Raw genomic sequence first — 23,350 nt, 5'->3', positions numbered from 1 at the left:
AATCAAACCACCCCATGCCTTGTAATTTAGCGGATCACAATTATTCCTGGCGAAACCAAAGAATAGTGTAATGTAGCTCACATTTCTCATACAAAACATACATACACACAAAACAAAAGGGCTCGATTTATCCTATACACACAGCACTTAATTTATATATATGTCATATAACCAGTGGCGGAACCAGGAATCTGGCATTATCCGGGCTAGAATTTTAGAATCTAATATCCTTTAATATTTTAAATTGATCTACCCGGGCTAATATCGAATTTATCCAAAATTATACAAAAAATTACATATAATTTTTTTAAAAAAATTCGCCTCTGCATATAACATACTATATATAACTAGTTCTTTTCTTGTGTGTGAGTTATGCCTATATTTATTTTTTTGCATGTCAAGGACCAAAAGAGTTTTGAGTATATGTATTTTCTCGATACGAGAAATATAGGCGTTAGTACGTTGATCATGTGTCGCGTGTATTTAAATTAAACTTGTTTTTGTGGTTTAATTTAGGTCTTTTTTTTTTGTGTTTTAAGGAATTTTTTGTTGTTTGATGGGGTAATTTTGTTAAAAAAGAAGAAGGAAAACATTAAATTCAAGTAGTATAAATATACTGCCAAAAAATGAGACCGGAAAGTGGTGTGACGTGTGGTAGGCGTGCATGGGAAGTACCTAAAGTGATGTGTAGTGTGTATTTAATGTTTTCCACTATAGTCACAATAATCTTGAACTGTAAGGTTCTATTTTTGGCTCCTATGATGAAGGAAACACTGAGGTATTTGGCAGGAATCGCTGGCCCTAGCGGCTATGGTTCGAAAACAACTGCCGAGGAAATCGCGAGAGATTGCTGTGGTTCAATGCCTGCTGATTCTCAACTCACTGCAATTGTCACCGGTACTCGGTCTTCAATTATCTCATGTTTACACACTTTTTTTTTATTTAAAGAAAACAATTTCAAGAAGAAAAAAGAGAGGATATTTGTTGATGTTTTGCGTGATTTTTTTTGTTGGTTTTCATGTATGTTGAGCAAGGATTTGTTGGTTTGGGAGGAAACATTGAACTATTAATTTCAAGATTTTTTGAAGCTTTTTTTTTATCCCTAAAAAGACAATTTTTTTTCTGTTCTTGGATTAATGATCCACTCCATTATTGTCAGGATCTTGCTCTTGTTAAAAGTACAAAACGAATTCAAATTAACCATATTATCTTCTTCTACCTCGAACTCGGAGAGAAGCCCAGAAACAGACAATTTCCCGCAGAGTTTTTATTTTATTTTGCATTAAAAAGATTCATCATTCTGCATAAGTTAATCCCTTTGGACCAATTTAATTTTTTAAATTCCTTCATCCAATGAATAAAGCATGCTTGCATTTTAAAATGGGCATGCACTTTCCGTGATTCTAATTAAATTGCATCAGGATCGCATACTTTTGTCTCTACTTAGAAACAGTACTTTCTCCATTATAGTAAACCATTTCTTTCCAGATATATGTAAGTACTACCAATCATTTCGGGATCTTATAATATAAATAAATACAAAATTCAACCGCACGTATTTATGAATAATTCTAAACCAGTTATGTAATTTTAATGAATTTCTTTTTTATATGGTTAATTATAAGGTGCGACATCCGGTATCGGTGCCGAAACGGCCAGAGTGCTGGCCAAAAAGGGTGTGAAAATAATAATTCCGGCAAGGAATTTGAAGAAGGCAGAAATTGTGAAGGAAAATATAAGGAAAGAAAATCCGGAAAGTGAAGTAACAATAATGGAGATAGACTTGAGCTCATTTGCTTCCATCCAGACATTTTGTTCCGATTTCTTATCTTCAAGATCACCACTCCATATCCTCATGTATGTATCTATCTATCTATCATTATTTCGTTTTTGGCCTTTTCTTTGTATTTTTTTCCTGGCTATACTTTTATATTTGTCTCTTCCAAAACGTCACTAGACCGCGCAGCACGATCACTTTCATTTTTCTTCTTTTTAGTACTGCACATTTTCATTTATGATCATCATGTTATCCGTCGATTCACGATTTTAGTTCATTAACTAATTTTTTTTTCTATTTTTAGTTTTTTTTACTGGTATTAACATGACAACAGACATATCAAATGTGTATCATCACATCATCATTTTGTCCGACAGCACATCATTACTCTCATGGAAGATAACTAAAATCAATTGGTGGACAAAGACAGTACATGAGCAAAAATAAAAATAGAACACATATAAATTTTAAGACAAAAATATAATTTTCTCGTTGATTTATATCGAAATACAATATAGAACCTATACATTAGTTAAAGAAAATTTACATAAATATAATATATATATTATATGATTGAGACAAATAAAGAAAGAAGGGTGGCCATGTATATATATTGTATCATGAGAACTGATGGTATAACTGTGCAGAAACAATGCTGGCAAATATGCACACAAATTGGAGTTTTCTGAGGACAAATTTGAGCTGACTTTCGCGACAAATTACCTAGGTACCTATATTTTTATATATCGGTTTTTATTTTTTCCCTCTCATTCTCTTGACTGTTATTAGTCATGAATCAAGACTGTCGAAGACATGACACAGATGGAAAATTTTTCTGACTTTGCTTCCATTCATTTAGGGATAATGTTTTCCGAAATCAGAATTGAATTCTTCGTATAGTGGGGACTTCTTTTTATGTTTTTGGTCGCTTCAAAAAATATTTTTTTTAACAAAAATGAAATAAATTTGATACATAAATAAATGCGTTAAAAAAGCAAGTTTTGCTCTCGAAATATATTAAATCATTGCATGTCTATATATATTAGTTAAATGATTTCTTTTTTGTTTTTGGAAGGTCATTTTGTGTTATCGGAGATGCTACTGGGAAAAATGGTGGAGACGGCATCGGAAACCGGCATTCAAGGGAGAATAGTGAATGTTACCTCAGTAATTCACAGCTGGGTTAAAACTAGTGATTTTTGCTTCACCGAATTGCTTAATCCTAAGAGGTAATCATGCTCTAATTTCATCTCCAAACAATGCAGCCGAAACACGATACGTTATGTAACTTGTAAACCAAAATATCAAAAATACAAATATATACGACCAAAAATATAAAAATATTCAGTTTACTTTATTTAGATTTTATCCACATGTATAAAGCGGGTGAAAATGATATTGCTGCAGTTATAATGGCACTCTCGCTTACGCTCAATCAAAGCTGGCCAACATATTACATGCCAAGGAGTTAGCAAGGCAGCTTAAGGTACATTCTTTATGAAATTATTACAACTTTTTCAAAGAAAGGAGATTTGAAAACGTACATTTGTGGATGAGATTTCATTTTTATTAAGGCCATAAATTCAATACCATGTTTGATTATAATACAACGTACTGGAATATACGTATGAATATAATAACAGGCGATGCACGCAAACGTGACAATCAATGCAGTGCATCCAGGAATTGTGAAGACTGAGATTGTCAGAGATTACAGAGGATTTTTCACAGGCATGCATTCTTCTCTTTTATCCTTTTGGTGGATCTTGTTTTGCCTTTTTGCATGCATGTAAGCAATTTTTACTTTTTGTACAAAAAAATTTCAGATTCTCTTTATTTTATGGCATCCAAGTTGCTGAAATCAATATCACAGGTTTGTCCGCTCACCTTTGTCTTTCTCCCTTTGGATCGATATCTATTTTTAACCACAAGATAATATTTTATCGCACTTCATGAAAAGTACTTCACCTGTAATTTTCTATTTTTCTCCAAGTGTGATTTGATTCATTCTTATCCAATATTACTCATAAAATCGAGTGTTCAGAATAAAGCATCGAGTAAAATTTAGTATGTTTTGCATCAGCACTACATCGTGTATATATTCTAAAAATACCTGATAAAAATAAAAAACAAAACTAGTATGTGTTTCGTTTGATAGTAGAAAAAGATGTAGCTTAAATCATGTACATTAATTCAAAATGCAGGGAGCAGCAACAACGTGCTACGTTGCATTAAGCCCACATATTGCTTGCCTCAGCGGCCGGTACTTTGTGGACTGTAACGAGAAGTCGTTGCTCGGAGTTGGCAAACGACGAAATCGAAGCTCGGAAGCTATGGAACCAAACCCGGGCTTTGATACAAATGCGGTTGCTTCGACCACCAGGCCAAAATGTGGAAGCCTCCGTCACAAATTGAAGCAACGTAGTTTTAGCTATATATGTACATAGTACTGCAATTGTATGTATATCCTACGCACGCGAGAGGGCATGCAATGATCACACGAGTAGTTTACATTTAGCCTTAGATGAATACAAAAACTATGAAGAATAAGATATCCTCAGAGCACAATAAGTGAGCTATATACGTTAAGAATAGCTAAGAATATAAGCTATTTGGGATGAATAAGCAAAGCTTATATAGTTAAGAACGGCCAACATATAATGTATAGTATCTTGAATGATTCCAACTATCCGTCAGATCTCACGCTAATGTACAAGGCTTTAACTGATAATTGCTTAGGCCATCTCCAACTCATAAATCTATTTTGTTGCAGTTTCTGCATCAAAATATTCCAGTTTCTGCACCAAATATAACATTCATCTCCAACTCATTTACTTCAAATCTTATACTAAAAGTATATTCCTAGAATATTCTCAAAATATTCTTTTTAATTTGATTTATTTAATTATTTTAAATATATTATTGCATATATTATTATTTAAAAATATCTAATTGTTAAAATAATATGTTATTATTATATAAATAATATTTATAATTTTAAATATTAATATTTATAATTTAAAAAAAAAACAAAAAAATAAAAAAAAATGGAGCTCTGCGCCAAATTTGGCGTAGAGGGGAAATGGAGCTGCGTTATTTTAAAATAGCGCAGCTCCGTTGGAGAACAATCATTGCACCAAAATGGCGTGAAAGCGTCCCAAAGCGTGGATGTCAAGCTCCAAGCTTAAGCGAGATTAGCACAAGTTTAAGCGTGAAAAAGCGTTTTTTATTTTTAGTATAATTGTAATTATCTCAAACCAATAAATAAATAAAATAATACATAAATATGATAAATTTAAGTCTGATGCATTAATTCTCATATTCATATAAGCATAAAAATCTTAAAATTGCAATCTTTATTTGTTTTTCAACTAGACCACATTAAAAAATGCTAAATATTTGTCAAATCATTATCAGATATGCTTAATCATAATTAAAATTAAAAATAAACATCAATAATTTATTATTTTAAAATAAAAGGCATACCTTCAAAATAAAATTTTAAAATAAATAGATGTCATTAATTGTACTTAAACACACTTAATTAAACGTCTTAATTACGTTTAATTCGGTCAAACTACAGTTTAACCACTTTTTTTCGCTTTTATCCGAAGCGGGGCGTTTTGTCGAACTTCAAGCTTAAGCCTTAAGCGGGTTTTTTAGAATACTGTTAAAAATACATAATGCAACATGTTTATAGGATTGAGCGTTTGCCGCTTTACCAAAAGTTATAGTTGCTGGTAATGGTGCAACTCAAATGTTTTAAAATGCATAGTAGTCCAAGCGTCATGGTTCGATCGCTCTATCTAATATGGTTAATTATTGCACATCAACAATCTCCATCATAATAATTGTATTCTTTGCAATCAATGAGAATCGAACTCATGATTTTGTCTCTTATACTAATCACAGGATCGAACGCTTGCTGGTTTATCAAAATTTATAGTTGGTTGCAATGATGCAAATTAAATATTTTAAACCATATAGCAGTTCAATTGTCATGGTTCGATCACTCATGGACAATCATTGCACCTCAACACTATTACATTAATGTTATTAACAAACGAGGATCGTTTTTTTAGATAAATGTGGAGAGAAGATCGTTCTTCAAAATTTCCGTACACAATTTACCTATGAAGCCACAAGACCAAGCGCAAAATAAGCTCCTTGCTAGCAAACCCATTTCCTTTATACGTTCGCTGATTAGGTGAATGAAGCATCAAGACTTGGGTATGGCACCATGTTTGGGCCTGTTCATTTCCCTTTTAAGCAGGCTCGCCGAAGAAAATCAAATTGGGCTTTCGATATTTAAAGTCTAGTTGTACCTTATGAAAAAGACCCAAGTTCATTGGGCTAAATTTTGCAATAAAATATCATGGCCCTTGTTCATTTTTCAAAATTTTAAATTGGGTCGATAATACTAAAATCTCTTATCGATGATCGAGCTTTTTTATTCACATGGAAAAAAAATCTATATTTAAAAACATAATTTATGATTCAATTAACTACTTAGGACATCCGCATCCGTCGGAATTAATCCATGTTAATAACTCTCCATCTCATCAAAAATGATGGGGTCTACGAGCCACATATTCTTTACATTAACACTTCCCCATTATTAACACACACCCACATTCATTTAATTTCAACTTTCATTAGTTATGGGTCCCACTGTCCACTTACTCATTTTTTTTATTTTTAATATTTCAATATCTTTCTAATATTTTTAAAATTTTACAACAAATATTACTAAAAATAAATAGTATTATTATTTTAAAAATAACTTAATTCTAATATTCATTAAAATATTATTAAGAAATGAAAAAAAAGTTGGACTCTTTTATTTAAAATATTATTCAACACAATCTCTTTAAAAAAAACACAAAATACAAAGAAAACGAATTACGATAATCGAATATAGCCGTTGGTGCATAATTTTGTCGTTTGAAAATAGCCGTTGGTGATAATTAGCGACGGTTTAGCGACGGGTGTTAAAAAACCGTCGCAAATAGCGACCTTTTTTTAAAAAAAAAACAGAGACTTTTCACTTTGCGACGGTTTACGAAAAACTGTCGCATAGTTGCGATGGTTTACGAAAAACCGTCGCAAATTTCGAAATAACGCCGTTCATTCTGATGAATTTCTTGGCTGCCATGTCAGCCAAAATTATTAATTCTTGCGCCCACATTGGTGGACGAAAATTAATGGGTGTTATTAACACCCATTAACCAACTAATGTGGGTGTCCTTATATCATAATCCGTGATCCAAACGAATAAACTTTAAATTTTAATAATAGTGTGCATTTATTTTATTTTTTTCTTAACGGAAAAACTTAACAATGTTGTCATCTGTTACAAATCTTATCAACCACGAAAAAAATTTGTCGTTCATACAAAGGATGAAAAGAAGGAAGAAAAAAAATGTGCTAACATTATAAAATACTATATTAGTTGATTTATATACATGATTAAAATCTAAAATCACATGTAATTTTGATAATAATAAAAACGACACTACAATTTTACATATTAAAATTAAAATTAAAATATTACCTATAGAAAAATCAAATATACGCTTGTAATTTTGACTATGTTCAATTTTCAATATTTTGTTTTTCATATTTTTACTATTTTTAATACATATAGAAAAAAAAATCAAATGATAGGCTAACCATATTTTCAACTTTTTAATTTTTTGATTTATTTTTTATGAAAACTTTTTGAGGATATTTTTCATTTTTGTTGTATTTTATATACCCCTACAAAGTTGAAAGGAAATAATGTAATTTTTAAAATTAATTAGATCTTTTTGTAATAGTAGAGAAGCTCAAGGAGGTCAAAGTAATTACCTGATTACATTACTATATTATAGGGGTGTCAATCGGGTGGATTGGGTCGGATTTCGAGTCAACCCGCGAATTTTTTTTTATTTTTTTCCAACCCGAACCCAACCCGAAAACCCACAACTCGAACATGAACCCGCCTAACCCGAATTTTATTTATTTTTTTAATTTTTTTTTAAAAAATTAATGAAAAATAAAAAATAATAATAATATTTTAATTTAAACACATAATAACAAAATTTTCGATCTAAATTTGAAAGTTTAATCGTAGAAAATTAAAAGTATATCTACTAAATCAAATAAAAAATTGTTAAAAAAATAAAAATATGCAAAATAAATATTAAATGATGAAAATTTTATCATATAAATATACAATAAATTTTGTTCAAGCATACAATATATAAAAATATAGGTAATATTTTCAAAAAAAAAGTTCGCGGGTCAACATGCGACCCAACCCGAAACCCGCCTAACATGACACTAACTCGAATCAACCCAACCAACCCGAACCTGATTTTTTTCGTATTGGGTCGTGTCAGGTTGACGGATCGTGTCGCATTTCGACACCCCTACTATATTATATAAGACTAAGGGGAATGTATTGGTTATAGACTTTTAATGACTTTTATGGAGTTTAAAAGTCTAGAGGTACTCAAACTAGACTTTTATATACTCCATAAAAGTTTAGTGGTGTTCAATGTAATCTTTTGTAGAATTTTAAAAAGTCATGTGGTATTCAAACTTGACTTTTAAAAACTCTACAAAAGTCTATAGGTATTCAAAATGTCAATAGACTTTTAATGACTCTATGGAATTCTATTAAGTACAAGAATTATAGCCTAATGTGCAACAATAAAATGTCAACAAAAGTGTTTGATTCAACCTAAAGATTTGGATGTACATTTAATTGAGAAATCTCCCAAATTCAATACAAACTTTCATTCTTTTCTCATCTATTTATTTTTCCTTTTATTTGTACTTTTTAAAAACATAATTAAAATTTAATTTTTTATTAATTATTATATAACATTTTATTTTTAATTATTTTCTTTGATTTTAGTTAATCTATATATTAAATTATTGTATAAGCAAATTCATACCGATACTATACCAAAATTTTTGGTATACCGAACCAAAAACACCTTACATTTTAAAAAAAATTATAATTTATTGTTTTAAAATATTATATATTTTAAAATTTTTGTATATTTTTTCGGTATTTCGGTATATACCAAAATTTTCAAATTGGATATCGTTACCGTACCGAAAAATTCGGTATTGTTACCGTACCGTATCGAGAAATCTTCGGTATACTTAAAATTCGGTAAATTCAATATTTTTTTGTTATGGTAATCTCGGTATAATGAAAATTCAGTATTTTTTTCCACCTCTAACAGGGCTTGTATTGGCATGTGCTATATTACACAATTTTCTTTGAAAGAAGTGTCAATTTGATGAATTTCAAATTGAACTAGATAATGAAGCTCAATTCTCTTCATCAGCACAAGTTTATGAAGGTGACGACTTTGATCAGTTATTTAATACTAAAAAACAACAACGGGCAAATGCTAATGCATGGAGGGATATCATAGCCAATGGAATATAGAACGATGTTGATCAAATTGTCAGTAATGATTAGATTTTTTTATAAAAGACTACTCATTATTTTGAGTGTTCTTTTAATAAAATTTTATTATGAACTTATAAAAATATTATTCATTAATACGTTGAATTGACATAAAGAATTGAAAATTTGATTTCAATAAATTGAATAGTTCATTTGTCGTTTTTCACAAATTAAATTGATTTAACTTTTAAGTAATTAAAATTCATTTACATTCATAAATAAAAAAATAATTTAAAATTGAAGAGGTTATTTATGTTCAATAATTATTTTAAAAAAATTAATAAAAAATAAATCACAATTATAAACTACAAAATTCACATAATTTTTGAAAAAGTTTACAAAAATCTACAAAAATCTTGAAAAAAAATCTATAAAAATCTATAAATTTATTTTACAATTCTATAAAATTCCATAAAAATCAATAAAAATCTATAGACGCATCGAAAAAAACCATTAAAAATCTTTCATAGAATGAAGTAAAAGGAGAGTTTGGAAACGTAGGGCGTCGAAGGGACGAAAGGCGGTTAACGGCTCAACCCTTGCCTATCTACTCTTTGTCTGGATCAGTACGTAGATTGGTCCGACTCTAAATTCCTCTGCGGTTGTTATTCGAGAACGAGTTCCGAGTGATCTGGTGAGTTTTTTTTTCTCCCGTTATGTTTCGAATTTGGTTTATTTGTTGAAGTCACCACATTAGATTTTTAGGGATGAGAGTTTTGGTCTTTAACTAGTGCCTTATTTGATTCTTCTCCGCTGTTTAAGTCCGTGGAATGTTATTCACTTTTAATTTTGTTACTATTAGGGTTTTGAAGACTGATTGAGGCTTGTTTACTTCTTGCGATCTAGGGTATATTGATTATTTCTTGCTGTTGACCGAAGAAGATGGCACATCAGGGTGGTGGTGGTGGTGGTGGTGCTGAGGCGCACGCCAGGTTCAAGCAATATGAGTATCGAGCCAACTCAAGCCTTGTCCTCACTACTGACTCTCGCCCTCGTGACACCCATGAGCCTACTGGGGAGCCAGAAACTCTCTGGGGGAAGATTGATCCGAAATCATTCGGTGATCGAGCTTACAGGGATAAACCCCCTGAGTTAGAGGAGAAGCTTAGTAAGTCCAAGAAGAAAAAAGACCGGGAGCCTGCTTTTGATGCTGCTACTCAGCCGAGGAGTAAGAAGAGGCGACTTCAAGAGGAGAGTGTTCTCACTTCCTCTGATGAAGGTGTTTACCAGCCCAAGACTAAGGAGACAAGGGCTGCTTACGAAGCCATGCTTAGTGTTATTCAGCAGCAGTTGGGCGGCCAGCCTTTGAATATTGTCAGTGGTGCTGCAGATGAGATCTTAGCAGTTCTTAAGAGTGATAATGTCAAGAATCCTGACAAGAAAAAGGAGATTGAGAAGTTGTTGAACCCTATACCAAACCATACTTTTGATCAGCTAGTGTCCTACGGGAGGCTCATTACTGATTACCAGGATGGCGGAGATGCTGGTGATGCTGCTGTTAATGGTGACAATGGCCTCGATGACGATGTTGGTGTTGCTGTTGAGTTTGAGGAAAATGAAGAGGAAGAGGAAGAGAGTGATCTTGATATGGTACCTGAGGATGAAGAGGAGGATGATGATATCACGGAAGTGGATGGTTCTGGTGCCATGCAGATGGGTGGGGGCATTGATGACGATGACAAGCTGGAAGCAAATGAGGGACTGAACTTAAACGTTCAGGATATTGATGCTTATTGGCTTCAACGAAATATCTCACAGGCTTATGGCCAGCAGATTGATCCGCAGCAAAGCCAGAATCTTGCTGAAGAGGTTCTTAAGATTCTAGCTGAAGGTGATGACCGTGAAGTTGAGACCAAGCTGTTGGTGCATCTGCAGTTTGATAAATTTAGTCTCATCAAATATTTATTGAGGAACCGATTGAAAATTGTATGGTGTACTCGCTTGGCAAGGGCTGAAGATCAAGACAAAAGAAAGGAGATAGAAGAGGAAATGATGGGGCTGGGGCCAGATCACATTTCAATCCTGGATCAGTTGCATGCCACCAGGGCAACTGCAAAAGAGAGGCAGAAGAACATGGAGAAAAGCATTAGGGAGGAGGCTCGTAGGCTGAAGGATGAATCTGGTGGCGATGGTGAGCGTCAGCGTCATAAGCTAGTTGATAGAGATGCTGATGGTGATTGGTTGAAGGGGCAGCGGCAATTACTTGATCTTGAAAGCCTTGCCTTTAATCAAGGTGGGCTGTTGATGGCCAATAAGAAGTGTGAGCTTCCAGGGGGTTCTTGTAGATATCATAGAAAGGGGTACGACGAAGTTCATGTTCCAGCTTTAAAGCCAATGCCATTGGCTGCAGGTGAAGAACTTGTGCAGATCTCTAAGATGCCAGACTGGGCACAGCCAGCCTTCAAAGGAATGACCCATTTGAACAGGATCCAGAGTAAAGTTTACGATACTGCACTATTCTCTGCGGAAAATATCTTGCTATGTGCTCCCACTGGGGCTGGGAAAACAAATGTTGCTATGCTCACCATACTTAAACAGATTGCATTGCATATGAATGATGATGGATCCATTGATCATAGCAATTATAAAATTGTCTATGTTGCACCGATGAAGGCACTGGTTGCCGAGGTTGTTGGAAATCTTTCCAATCGACTACAGCATTATGGTGTCAAGGTTAAAGAACTTAGTGGAGACCAGTCATTGAGTCGCCAGCAAATTGAAGAAACTCAGATTATAGTGACAACCCCTGAGAAGTGGGATATCATTACTAGAAAATCTGGTGATCGCACTTATACACAGCTTGTGAAGCTTCTCATTATCGATGAGATTCATCTTCTGCACGACAATAGAGGCCCTGTCCTAGAAAGTATCATTGCGAGAACTGTGCGTCAAGTTGAAACGACCAAGGAGCACATTCGTTTGGTTGGGCTATCAGCTACACTTCCAAATTTTGAAGATGTTGCTGTGTTTTTGCGTGTCAACTTAAAGAAGGGTCTATTCCATTTTGATAATAGCTACAGGCCGGTGCCTCTGGCTCAACAGTATATTGGAATCACAGTAAAGAAGCCACTGCAGAGATTCCAGTTGATGAATGATGTGTGTTATGATAAAGTGATCGATGTTGCAGGAAAGCATCAAGTGCTCATCTTTGTGCACTCAAGGAAGGAGACTACTAAAACTGCTCGCGCTATTCGTGATGCAGCCCTTGCTAAGGACACTGTTGGTAAATTCTTGAAAGAAGACAGTGCAAGCCGTGAAATTCTTCAGTCTCACACGGAGCTGGTGAAGAGCAGTGATCTCAAGGACCTATTGCCATATGGCTTTGCAATTCATCATGCAGGGATGGTTAGAGCTGATCGTCAGATTGTTGAGGAACTTTTTGGAGATGGACATGTACAAGTCTTGGTTTCAACTGCGACTCTAGCCTGGGGTGTCAATTTACCTGCTCATACCGTGATTATTAAAGGCACTCAAATCTACAATCCTGAGAAAGGAGCATGGACAGAATTAAGCCCTCTAGATGTCATGCAGATGCTTGGTCGAGCTGGAAGACCTCAATATGATTCGTATGGTGAAGGAATAATTATAACTGGCCATAGTGAACTTAAGTACTATCTGTCTTTGATGAATCAGCAGCTTCCTATTGAAAGCCAATTCATATCTAAATTGGCTGATCAATTGAATGCCGAAATTGTCCTGGGAACTGTGCAGAATGCCAGAGAAGCTTGCAAATGGCTCTTGTACACTTACCTTTTTGTACGAATGGTACGGAATCCAACATTATATGGTTTGGCACCCGATATTCTCACTAGAGATCGAGATTTGGAGGAAAGAAGAGCTGATCTGGTAAAACATATTATCCCCATGCTCGTTTTTGTATTGTTTTGTTATTCTTTCTTAAATTTTTCGTAGTTGTTTACTTCCACTTGTTTCTCCGGTGATGGTGAGCACTGGATTATGCATGCAGGCATTACCTATAGTAAACCTCTTGTGGTTTTCTGGTTACATGTCTGCCAATGTAAATTAGGTTGACTGATGGGGGTGCAACAAAAAAAAAGTAGTCAAAAAAGGTGCCGGAGGCCGCAAACTCAATTACTTTAAAAGGCTATAGGCCAGCCTAACATAAAGAGGAAGAATCGTGACTCTTGGATTTCTTAAAGTACTGAACTAGCTTCAGTAGTAGAACTGTTGAATAGGAGAAGAAAAAACAGAGCTAAAAGGGTCTATTAGGTGAAGAATTTTAATTCTTTTTTAGTCATTAGGGAAGCCGGAGGAGGTGATTCATGTATTTTCACTTAGGTCAACCGGCATTTTCATTTATTTATGTACAGAATTGCTGGCTGTCGAGGTTAAGGATAAACTACTTCTCATAAAAGAAGCAGATAGCTAAAAGGGGTGTATTATGTCAAGAATTTTTAATAATTTCTTGTTTTACAACCAGTAAGGAGGCCAGACGAGATGAATCCTTTATTTTCACTTAGGTCAATTGACACGGGGCATTTCATTTACTCATGCAGAGAATTGCTCAGTCAAGGTTAATGCTGACTACTGCTTGTAGATGCGCATAATTATTGCATCTGCTATTTGTTGTTGTCACATCAACAGGCCGTTTGCAACCTTTTGAGCACACTTTCTTCTGTCTCCTTGGGTAGGTGAAGTTGGGCAATTTTGTGAATTGTCCTTATAACAGGCATTTGAGCATAATGACTGGCTGAAAGATGAGGAATAAGATGGTTACTATTATGAAATTGTTGTCTTTCTTCTTTTTTAAGAACTGAAACTGCATCAAATAACATAAGTGCTTGCAATTTAAATTTTAGTATTATGTTCTCCCTAAAGTCATTCATTTTGGTATTCTGTTCTCCCTAAAGTCATAAAGTGAATGCAAATAAATTGCACTCTGAGTTTATAAATTACCAGAGTTTTGCAGATCTAAAAATTTAGCTATCCAAGTAACCCAACTGTATCTTCAATCCATGAACGGCCTTTGATCTGCTAACCCCTTCCACGATGTATTTTGAGTTGGCCCAACATCTCTGGAGGTGGCAGTTTATTGCATACCTATGCAGGGACCTACTTTCTCAACCAAAGAAAGTAGACTGAATGATCAGATGTATAGGAAGAAAGTAGAAAGATCAGGGTTCTCTCCCATTTTGTTTGATTGCTTAATGTTTCTTGTTCAATTTACGTTTGGATTAATTTATATAAAAGATGTTTTGCTTTATTGAATGTAGTTTTAACCGACTTTGATACATTATTTCATCTATTGAGTGAGTCTTTATTTTCTCTGTTTCAGATTCATTCAGCAGCTACAATATTGGACAAGAATAATCTGGTGAAGTATGATAGAAAGAGTGGATATTTCCAGGTCACTGACTTGGGTCGAATTGCCAGTTATTACTATATAACTCATGGAACAATATCCACGTATAATGAGCATTTGAAGCCAACAATGGGTGATATTGAACTTTGTCGTCTATTTTCTCTCAGTGAAGAGTTCAAATATGTAACTGTGAGACAAGATGAGAAGATGGAACTAGCTAAGCTTTTAGACCGAGTCCCTATTCCAATCAAAGAGAGTCTTGAGGAGCCTAGTGCCAAGATCAATGTTCTGCTTCAAGCGTATATTTCGCAGCTGAAGCTCGAAGGGTTGTCATTAACCTCCGACATGGTTTTTATTACTCAGGTTTCAAAGCCGCATTCGCACCTATTTTAGTTTTCTGATTGGTCAAGAGTCGATGTCATTATAGTTAAATTGCAACTTTGCTCTTGTTTTCTGATTTTGACTCTTTTCTTTTGCAGAGTGCTGGACGTCTAATGCGAGCACTCTTTGAGATAGTTCTGAAAAGGGGATGGTCTCAGTTGACTGAGAAGGCTTTAAAATTGTGCAAAATGGTAGGCAAGAGGATGTGGAGCGTCCAGACACCACTTCGTCAGTTTCATGGTATTCCGAATGAAATTTTAATGAAGTTGGAAAAGAAAGATCTGTCTTGGGCAAGGTACTATGATCTCTCTTCACAGGAGATTGGAGAACTTATTCGGTTTCCTAAGATGGGAAGAACACTTCATAAGTTTGTTCATCAGTTTCCGAAGCTTAATCTTGCAGCACAAGTTCAACCAATCACTCGCTCTATATTGAGGGTTGAACTGACCATTACGCCCGACTTCCAATGGGATGACAAAGTCCATGGGTATGTGGAGCCCTTTTGGGTCATTGTCGAGGATAATGATGGCGAGTATATTCTTCACCACGAATATTTCATGTTGAAGAAACAGTATATCGATGAAGATCACACTCTGAATTTCACAGTTCCCATTTATGAACCACTACCTCCTCAGTACTTCATCAATGTTGTGTCAGATAGATGGTTGGGATCACAGACTGTTCTGCCTGTTTCATTTAGGCACCTTATTTTGCCTGAAAAATATCCTCCCCCAACAGAATTACTGGATTTGCAACCCCTTCCTGTGACAGCATTGAGAAACCCGGCTTATGAAGCCCTCTATCAACAATTCAAGCATTTCAATCCTGTCCAGACCCAGGTTTTCACAATCTTGTATAATTCAGATGATAATGTGTTGGTTGCTGCTCCTACTGGTAGCGGGAAGACCATATGTGCTGAATTTGCTGTTCTAAGGAATCATCAGAAAGGATCTGAAAGTGTCATGCGTGCTGTCTATATTGCTCCTCTCGAAGCTCTTGCGAAGGAACGCTATCATGATTGGAAGAAGTTTGAAGAGGGCCTTGGAATGAAGGTCGTGGAGTTAACTGGTGAGACTGCAACTGACTTGAAACTCCTGGAGAAAGGTAATTTAGTTATCAGCACTCCTGAGAAATGGGATGCTTTATCTCGCCGATGGAAACAACGGAAATATGTTCAGCAGGTTAGTCTCTTTATTATTGATGAACTCCATTTGATCGGGGGTCAAGGTGGCCCTGTCTTGGAGATTATAGTCTCGAGAATGAGATATATTGCTAGTCAGGTGGAGAACAAAATTCGTATTGTGGCGTTGTCAACATCTCTTGCAAATACCAAGGATTTGGGAGAATGGATTGGTGCTTCCTCTCACGGTCTTTTCAATTTTCCTCCTGGTGTGAGGCCCGTGCCTCTGGAAATTCACATCCAGGGTATTGACATTGCTAATTTTGAAGCTAGGATGCAAGCTATGACTAAGCCTACATACACTGCCGTTGTACAGCATGCTAAGAATGGAAAACCTGCAATTGTATTTGTTCCTACCAGGAAGCATGCCCGTCTCACTGCTGTGGATCTCATGACATATTCTGACGTGGACAGTGAGGAAAAATCAGCGTTCTTATTGAAATCTTTTGAAGAGCTGGAGCCTTTTGTTAGCAGGATTAGGGAACCTACATTGAGGGAGACAGTTCGGTTTGGTGTAGGCTATTTGCACGAGGGGATAACCGGCACAGACCAAGATATAGTGAAGACACTGTTTGAAACAGGATGGATTCAAGTCTGTGTGATGAGCAGTTCAATGTGTTGGGGAGTCTCTTTGTCTGCGCATCTGGTGGTGGTTATGGGAACTCAGTATTATGATGGCAGGGAGAGTGCTCACTCAGATTACCCAGTCACTGATTTATTGCAGATGATGGGTCGTGCCAGTCGACCTCTTGTGGATAACTCTGGAAAATGTGTCATTCTTTGTCATGCTCCGCGTAAAGAATATTACAAGAAATTCTTGTATGAAGCTTTCCCCGTGGAAAGCCATTTGCATCATTATTTGCATGATAATCTGAACGCAGAGGTTGTGGTTGGAGTGATTCAAAACAAACAAGATGCTGTGGACTACATCACTTGGACATTCATGTACAGAAGGCTGGCTCAGAATCCAAACTATTATAATCTTCAGGGTGTTAGTCACAGGCACCTGTCAGATCATCTCTCCGAACTTGTGGAAAGCACACTCAGTGATCTAGAAGCAAGTAAATGCGTTGCCGTTGAGGATGAATTTTTGTTGTCACCGTTGAATCTTGGCATGATTGCTTCTTATTATTACATCAGTTATACTACAATTGAGCGTTTTAGTTCGTCTCTGTCTTCCAAAACAAAGTTGAAGGGTCTACTGGAGATATTAGCTTCAGCTTCAGAGTATGAACAACTTCCAATACGGCCTGGTGAGGAAGAAGTGATAAGGAAGCTAATCAATCACCAACGATTCTCCTTTGAAAGCCCAAAATTCACAGATCCACATGTGAAGGCCAATGCTCTGCTGCAAGCTCACTTCTCTAGGCAAATGATTGTTGGAAATATGGCGGCTGACCAGCAAGAGGTCCTAATTTATGCTTCTAGGCTACTTCAAGCCATGGTTGATGTTATTTCCAGCAGTGGATGGCTTAGTCTGGCCCTCCTGACCATGGAAGTAAGTCAGATGGTGACACAGGGAATGTGGGAGCGTGATTCGATGCTCCTCCAACTTCCCCATTTCACGAAGGAATTAACAAAGAGGTGTCAGGAAAATCCTGGGAGGAGTATCGAGACCGTCTTTGATCTGGTGGAAATGGAGGATGAAGACAGGCGAGAACTCCTGCAGATGTCAGACTCGCGGTTGATGGATATTGCAAGGTTCTGCAACCGTTTCCCAAACATTGATTTGACATATGAGGTGCTGGATAGTGATAATATAGGAGCTGGAGAAGACATTAGTGTTCACGTAAGTCTTGAGAGAGATCTTGAAGGACGGACAGAGGTTGGACCTGTAGATGCCCCTAGATATCCTAAGGCAAAAGAAGAAGGATGGTGGCTGGTTGTTGGTGATACTAAAACTAATCAGCTGCTTGCTATTAAAAGAGTTGCTCTCCAAAGGAAGTCCAGGGTCAAACTAGATTTTACTGCTCCTACAGAAGCTGGGAAGAAAACATACGCACTCTATTTTATGTGTGATTCTTATTTGGGCTGTGATCAAGAGTATAGCTTCACGATTGATGTTAAGGAAGCAGGAGCTATGGAAGATGACAGTTAGAGAGAATGGTCTTACTGTTTATTGCAAACTGTTTTTGGATCATTGGATTTCTCCTTGCATTTTCGTTTTGTTTGTAGTCTGTGGATGAACTTCATATTGTTCATGTTCGGTGATATGTTTTAACCATCTTTTTAATCGAGTATTTTTTCTCAATGATGTATGAACTTTTGACAGCAATGGTGGGTTTGCCATTTGAAACTATACTCTAGTCCCACTTTACTCGGCTGCCAAAAGGTATCCAAAGTTTGACTCATTTTTCCAAAGGGAACGCAATCTTTTGGCACGACATTGCCCTCGAACTTAAAAAGGGTATGGGCCTTGTTCAAATGTCGATCACTGGTGAACTGTGAAGTTTTTGATTATTTGATGTCTTGGATGCAATAGTGTATGTATATATATATATACCCATCTAAAGAGAGAAACCAGCCCTAGCCCGCGTGCATGCTACAAGCTCAAAGGGACACAAATTGAACTCTTTCTCAACTTATTTTCGTACCCAAGATTTCTACTGCTGGTTAGAGTCTTTAGTTAAATTTATTTATGTAATTTATAAATTCGTGACTTTTAGGAGTTAATGTGCCGTGAGATCTCATTTTATAAATTAGTCGTTAAGATTGTGGATGTACTTTGATCTTTAAAATTATATTAGGATGATTCAATATTTTTAAAACAACTTATTTTTCAATCTTATAAGCAATCTCGTACCTTAGTTACCAAACAAATATTGAAAACGTAGAAGCTCTCTAACAAGAACATAAATTATTTTAAAACTTATAATTTATCTCAAACACCCTCATAAATTTTAATGTTAGTATTTGTAAAGTTGTTAGATCCTGGAAAAACAAACAAACTTAATATCGTCGTTTACTTGACAGTTTGGTATAGTCATGTTGTAATGTTTTTTAAAAAAAGAGTAACTTTGAGTAGAAAAAATGTTACTTTATCGTTGTTCAAAAGAACATATTTTAATTATTTTTTTTAAAAAAGATTTTAATAAATAATGATGTCTCGAAAAGAATGGATGGTGTGAAAAGTATGCATATGTGCAAGAATATATATAATAGTAAGGTTAGGATGTTCATCACATATATACAAGTTGGTGAAGTAGGTTTATTTGTAAGCAATTAATCACATGTTTTATTCTTTGTCAACATTTCTTGGGCGAGTCTGTTATACAAGTCATAAAGCTTGTTTAGTGTGGTTTAACTGTTTGATGTGATTTGTTGACTAATACGTTCAACTCGAAAGTTTATCCAGTGCATTGTGTATCTATGAGTAATGACTACGGGTTCTGGTTGCAAAAAAAAGAAGCATGGGCCATATGTTAAAACAAAAAGTTGTAATTCATACAAATTTTTGTTTTGCCTTTCAATAAAATTAGATAAAAATGGTACCCGTATTTCCTTGGGTTTTGTGAAATGAGGTGGTCTTATTTGGACATATTTTGAAAATATTCGTAAAATGCTTTCCAACAATCAGAGAATTTTTTTAAAAAATATTTCATACTCCACCACCATGATGATTGATTCTTCAACAATAACAAAAGGCATACGATAGTGTTAATGAAAAATTACCAGAAAATCCACTACAAAAACTTTCATATCCTAAAAACTAAAAAACAAAAGGTTTTCTCTGAAAATTCACCCCAACCAAATTTTCTTGTAATAATAGATCCGTACTAGATTCCTTGAAAAAAAACGTGGTGCAAATTATTTGCATCATGTAAAGATGGAGTTTAAAGTGCCTCCGTAACAAGAAATGATATATTCTTTTAAAATAACTTATATTTTTATTAAAAAAAAATTATACACATTCTTGCACATCATCCAAATTTATCTTGGTCAAATCCAATTGTTTTTCCAAGACTACCGTTTCTCATTTAGTTAATCATCGGATTGCAAAATAAATTTTCATAGAAAAAGTTGTCATCAACTTACAAATTTTAAGTTGATTATTTAGACTAAAACCGATTTTTTTTTTATAAATGATTATGTGTTTGTGTGTGTATTATATAAAAAATGGACCTATATATAAAATAAGTTTTTTACATTAACTTTTTAAAATTTAACTAATAAACTAAGAGTAGGTCTCTTGTGAGACGGTCTCACAAATCTTTATCTGTGAGATGGGTCAACCCTACCGATATTTACAATAAAAAGTAATATTCTTAACATAAAAAGTAATAATTTTTTATGGATGATCCAAATAATAGATCTGTCTCACAAGACCCATGAGATCGTCTTACACAAGTTTTTGTCATAACTAAATGCAATTGATAAAATAACTACTTTGATATAAATTCACTTGATTTAATGTAAGCTACTATGTTAAATTCTTGATACAAACCTATCCTTTTATTGAAACTTTTTTACCATTTGAGTACTTTAAAAATCGGTTTTAGTAGTAGTTAAATTAAAATAATTTCTAAATAAAAAGTATATACTTTTAATGAAAAATTTATTGTTATTCAAGCATATAACTTATGGAAAATTCCCCAAAGAATATTAGTATTTTAGGTAAGAAAATTCGATGGAATGGATTTTTCATGAAAGAATATTACATTACTTTTTGAGAGAGAAGTTGCAAGAGTGGGGTCCTTGCTAATTTTTCCTAATATTAATTAAGTCCATGATAAAATGAATTTGTGGTTGAGTAATAATCGCACTTTTTCTTTCCTTTTTTGTTTTGTTTTTTCTAAGGAATAAAAAACTTTATAAAGTTTGAATAACTCGTTGGTTCAACTAGTCGATTCTAATTTCCCTTTCAGAAGTCAAAACCTTCCACCTTTCATGCACTCTATTTCAGAACTTTTAGTTTGGACCCTAATGTCAAATTCTACTATCAAATGCCAAAAAAATTATCAAATTTTTATTATTTGCTTTATTTTGTCCATAACCCATAATGATTTCATTCTAAATTTTTACAAAATGTATTCGTGAAACGAAATACGTATGATAAAAAATAGAGCGTAAATACCATCGTTTAAATATTGTAAGCGAGTGGCCACTATATATAATAAGCAAAGGAAATGAATATGACATTGTAATGAAAAGGAAGCATTGCCAATGAACATTTAAATTACACCACCAAAGTGACAAACCATCATTTCTAATAAAACCCACTCAAATTAAGAAGATGAAGACTCATGTTGCACTTAATTATAAAATTTCAATAAATTCTTTGTGCTCTTTATTTTTTCCATAGTAAAATTAAAAGTAGATATTAGTGGTTTCATTGTCTAATTAGCTCGTCAACTTAAACCTTGTCATGTATTAGGTGAAAGTTATGATATGTTAATTTTTTTTTATATATTCATATAGAGTATGTCTCTTGTGAGATGGTCTCACGAATCTTTATCTGTGAGACGGGTCAACCCTACCAATATTCACAATAAAAAGTAATACTCTTAGCATAAAAAGTAATATTTTTTCATGGATGACCCAAATAAGAGATCCGTCTCACAAAATACGACCCGTGAGACCGTCTCACACACACATATATATATATATATATATATATATATATATATATATATATATATATATATATTGTGTTTCCTAAAATGATGGACCACATTACTAAAATGATGGACCACATCTATGAAATAAATATTTGTTGCTTTTTTGAATTTCATTTTATAAAGAGGAATTCACAATCATTATCACCTCGGTTATGTGATGGTCTGATGGATAAACTCGGATATCTACAAAAGTATGCAAACTATGAAATCATATACCAGGTAAATTTTCAGAAGACAACGTACAATTTCAAACAAAAAAAAAAAAAACTTTTTGTGAGAGTCGAACTAATTGGAACATGAATGCCACACTTCAAGCTCAACCAGGATTGAGGGGACAAAAGTCTATCTTTGCCGTTTGGTGTAGCTGAGATGCAGCAGAGAAAAGTTAACCAAAATCGTTCGCAATGTTTAAGTCGTTTTGGCAATTCAAAAGAAGGCTAATTATTAATAACCTCACATCCACAAACATAATTTTATCATCACTTTCTATTCTTTTAAATGTTTGTTTGAGCTCCTTAATCTTATAATTTTTTCAAAAATATCCTCAAACTTAAATCTTCGTAATTATGGTATGTGACGTTGTTATACCTATCGAGCATGTTCTTAAAGATATATAGCTCAAAGACATGTAGCTACACAAGTTTCCAGCCTATATATCATATTTCAGATGATTGATTTTTTTTAAATGGTCCATCATGCTTCTGTTTAATAAATTGAACAGTTTACCTCTTTGATCGGAGTGTCGTCAGGTTATATCAACGGGGTTTTATAGACTGCTACTCACAGTCGCAACAGATGGTTCCTGACGTAGATTCCTTCGACATCACCTAGCACTACCTTTGTGGCGCCCCAAACCTCGCCACGTAATCATACAACATGTGACGTCATATGCATAAAAATTTTCTTTTCGACGACGTAATAATATAATGCATATATGACAAAATAGTGCGGTACAAAATAGTGCAATCACCACACTATCTACGTCAGTGCAGCAGAAATAGTATAATAAATACACACATACAACTTAAATAAGACAATGAACCATACTGTCTCTATTTACTATTAACTACAGGACTGTTTGACTAGACACACCTAGTCCTTCAACACTATCCTGTCTCACGCATAGTCCTGTAACCTGCCCAACAGAAACAACCCTCAAAGGGTGAGCATACACAACAATCATCATCGTAATACATAACAGTTATATTATCAACAACAACAACATAAGATATAACTGAAATGATAACAGGAATACCCACTTTGCTGTCTCTGGACAATCAGCCCATCAACAACCTCAACAACATCACACTGCAACAATAACATCGACGATACGTCGCACCCCAACTCCGGCGACAGCAATATCGTCGAACGAACAACAACATCGACGATACGTCGCACCCCAACTCCGGCGACAGCAATATCGTCGAACGAACAACAACATCGACGATACGTCGCACCCCAACACCGGCGACAGCAATATCGTCGAACGAATAACATCAACGATACGACGCACCCCAACTCCGGCGACAGCAATATCGTTGAACGAACAACATCAACGTGACGTCTCCCAACAACGACAGCCAACAACATCAACAATAAT

The 23,350-nt window shown here is 34.7% G+C and overlaps 1 protein-coding gene and 1 pseudogene across 2 annotated transcripts; both read left to right on the top strand.

Moving 5' to 3' along the window:
* The first annotated feature begins 647 nt into the window (after nucleotides 1-647).
* Nucleotides 648-4,423, top strand: LOC142539036 (short-chain dehydrogenase TIC 32 B, chloroplastic-like; annotated as a pseudogene).
* A 5,317-nt stretch (nucleotides 4,424-9,740) lies between these two features.
* LOC142540819 (DExH-box ATP-dependent RNA helicase DExH12-like) lies at nucleotides 9,741-18,493 on the top strand. Of its 2 annotated transcripts, none has more exons than XM_075647224.1 (4): nucleotides 9,741-9,882; nucleotides 10,051-13,094; nucleotides 14,545-14,934; nucleotides 15,051-18,493. In XM_075647224.1, exons 2-4 carry the CDS (start codon nucleotides 10,131-10,133, stop codon nucleotides 18,228-18,230), a joined length of 6,534 nt encoding a protein of 2,177 aa, XP_075503339.1. In that variant the 5' UTR covers nucleotides 9,741-9,882; nucleotides 10,051-10,130; the 3' UTR covers nucleotides 18,231-18,493. The 2 variants fall into 2 exon arrangements, with proteins under 2 accessions (XP_075503339.1, XP_075503338.1); XM_075647223.1 differs by having other exon boundaries at nucleotides 9,743-9,882; nucleotides 10,095-13,094.
* Nucleotides 18,494-23,350: the final 4,857 nt, after the last annotated feature.

This window comes from Primulina tabacum, chromosome 3 (assembly GCF_025594145.1).
Source record: "Primulina tabacum isolate GXHZ01 chromosome 3, ASM2559414v2, whole genome shotgun sequence".
NCBI classification, from domain to species: Eukaryota; Viridiplantae; Streptophyta; class Magnoliopsida; order Lamiales; family Gesneriaceae; genus Primulina; species Primulina tabacum.
Note: the sequence above shows the minus strand (reverse complement) of the source record. Positions and strands in the feature narration are given on the sequence as shown.

Bases quoted from the DNA above. Each gene is read 5' to 3' on its own strand.
- LOC142540819 (XM_075647224.1), top strand. From the start codon at position 10,131: ATGGCACATCAGGGTGGTGGTGGTGGTGGTGGTGCTGAGGCGCACGCC. The intron at 13,095-14,544 runs GTAAAACATATT...TCTCTGTTTCAG, and splicing joins AGGAAAGAAGAGCTGATCTG to ATTCATTCAGCAGCTACAAT. The intron at 14,935-15,050 runs GTTTCAAAGCCG...TTTCTTTTGCAG, and splicing joins ACATGGTTTTTATTACTCAG to AGTGCTGGACGTCTAATGCG.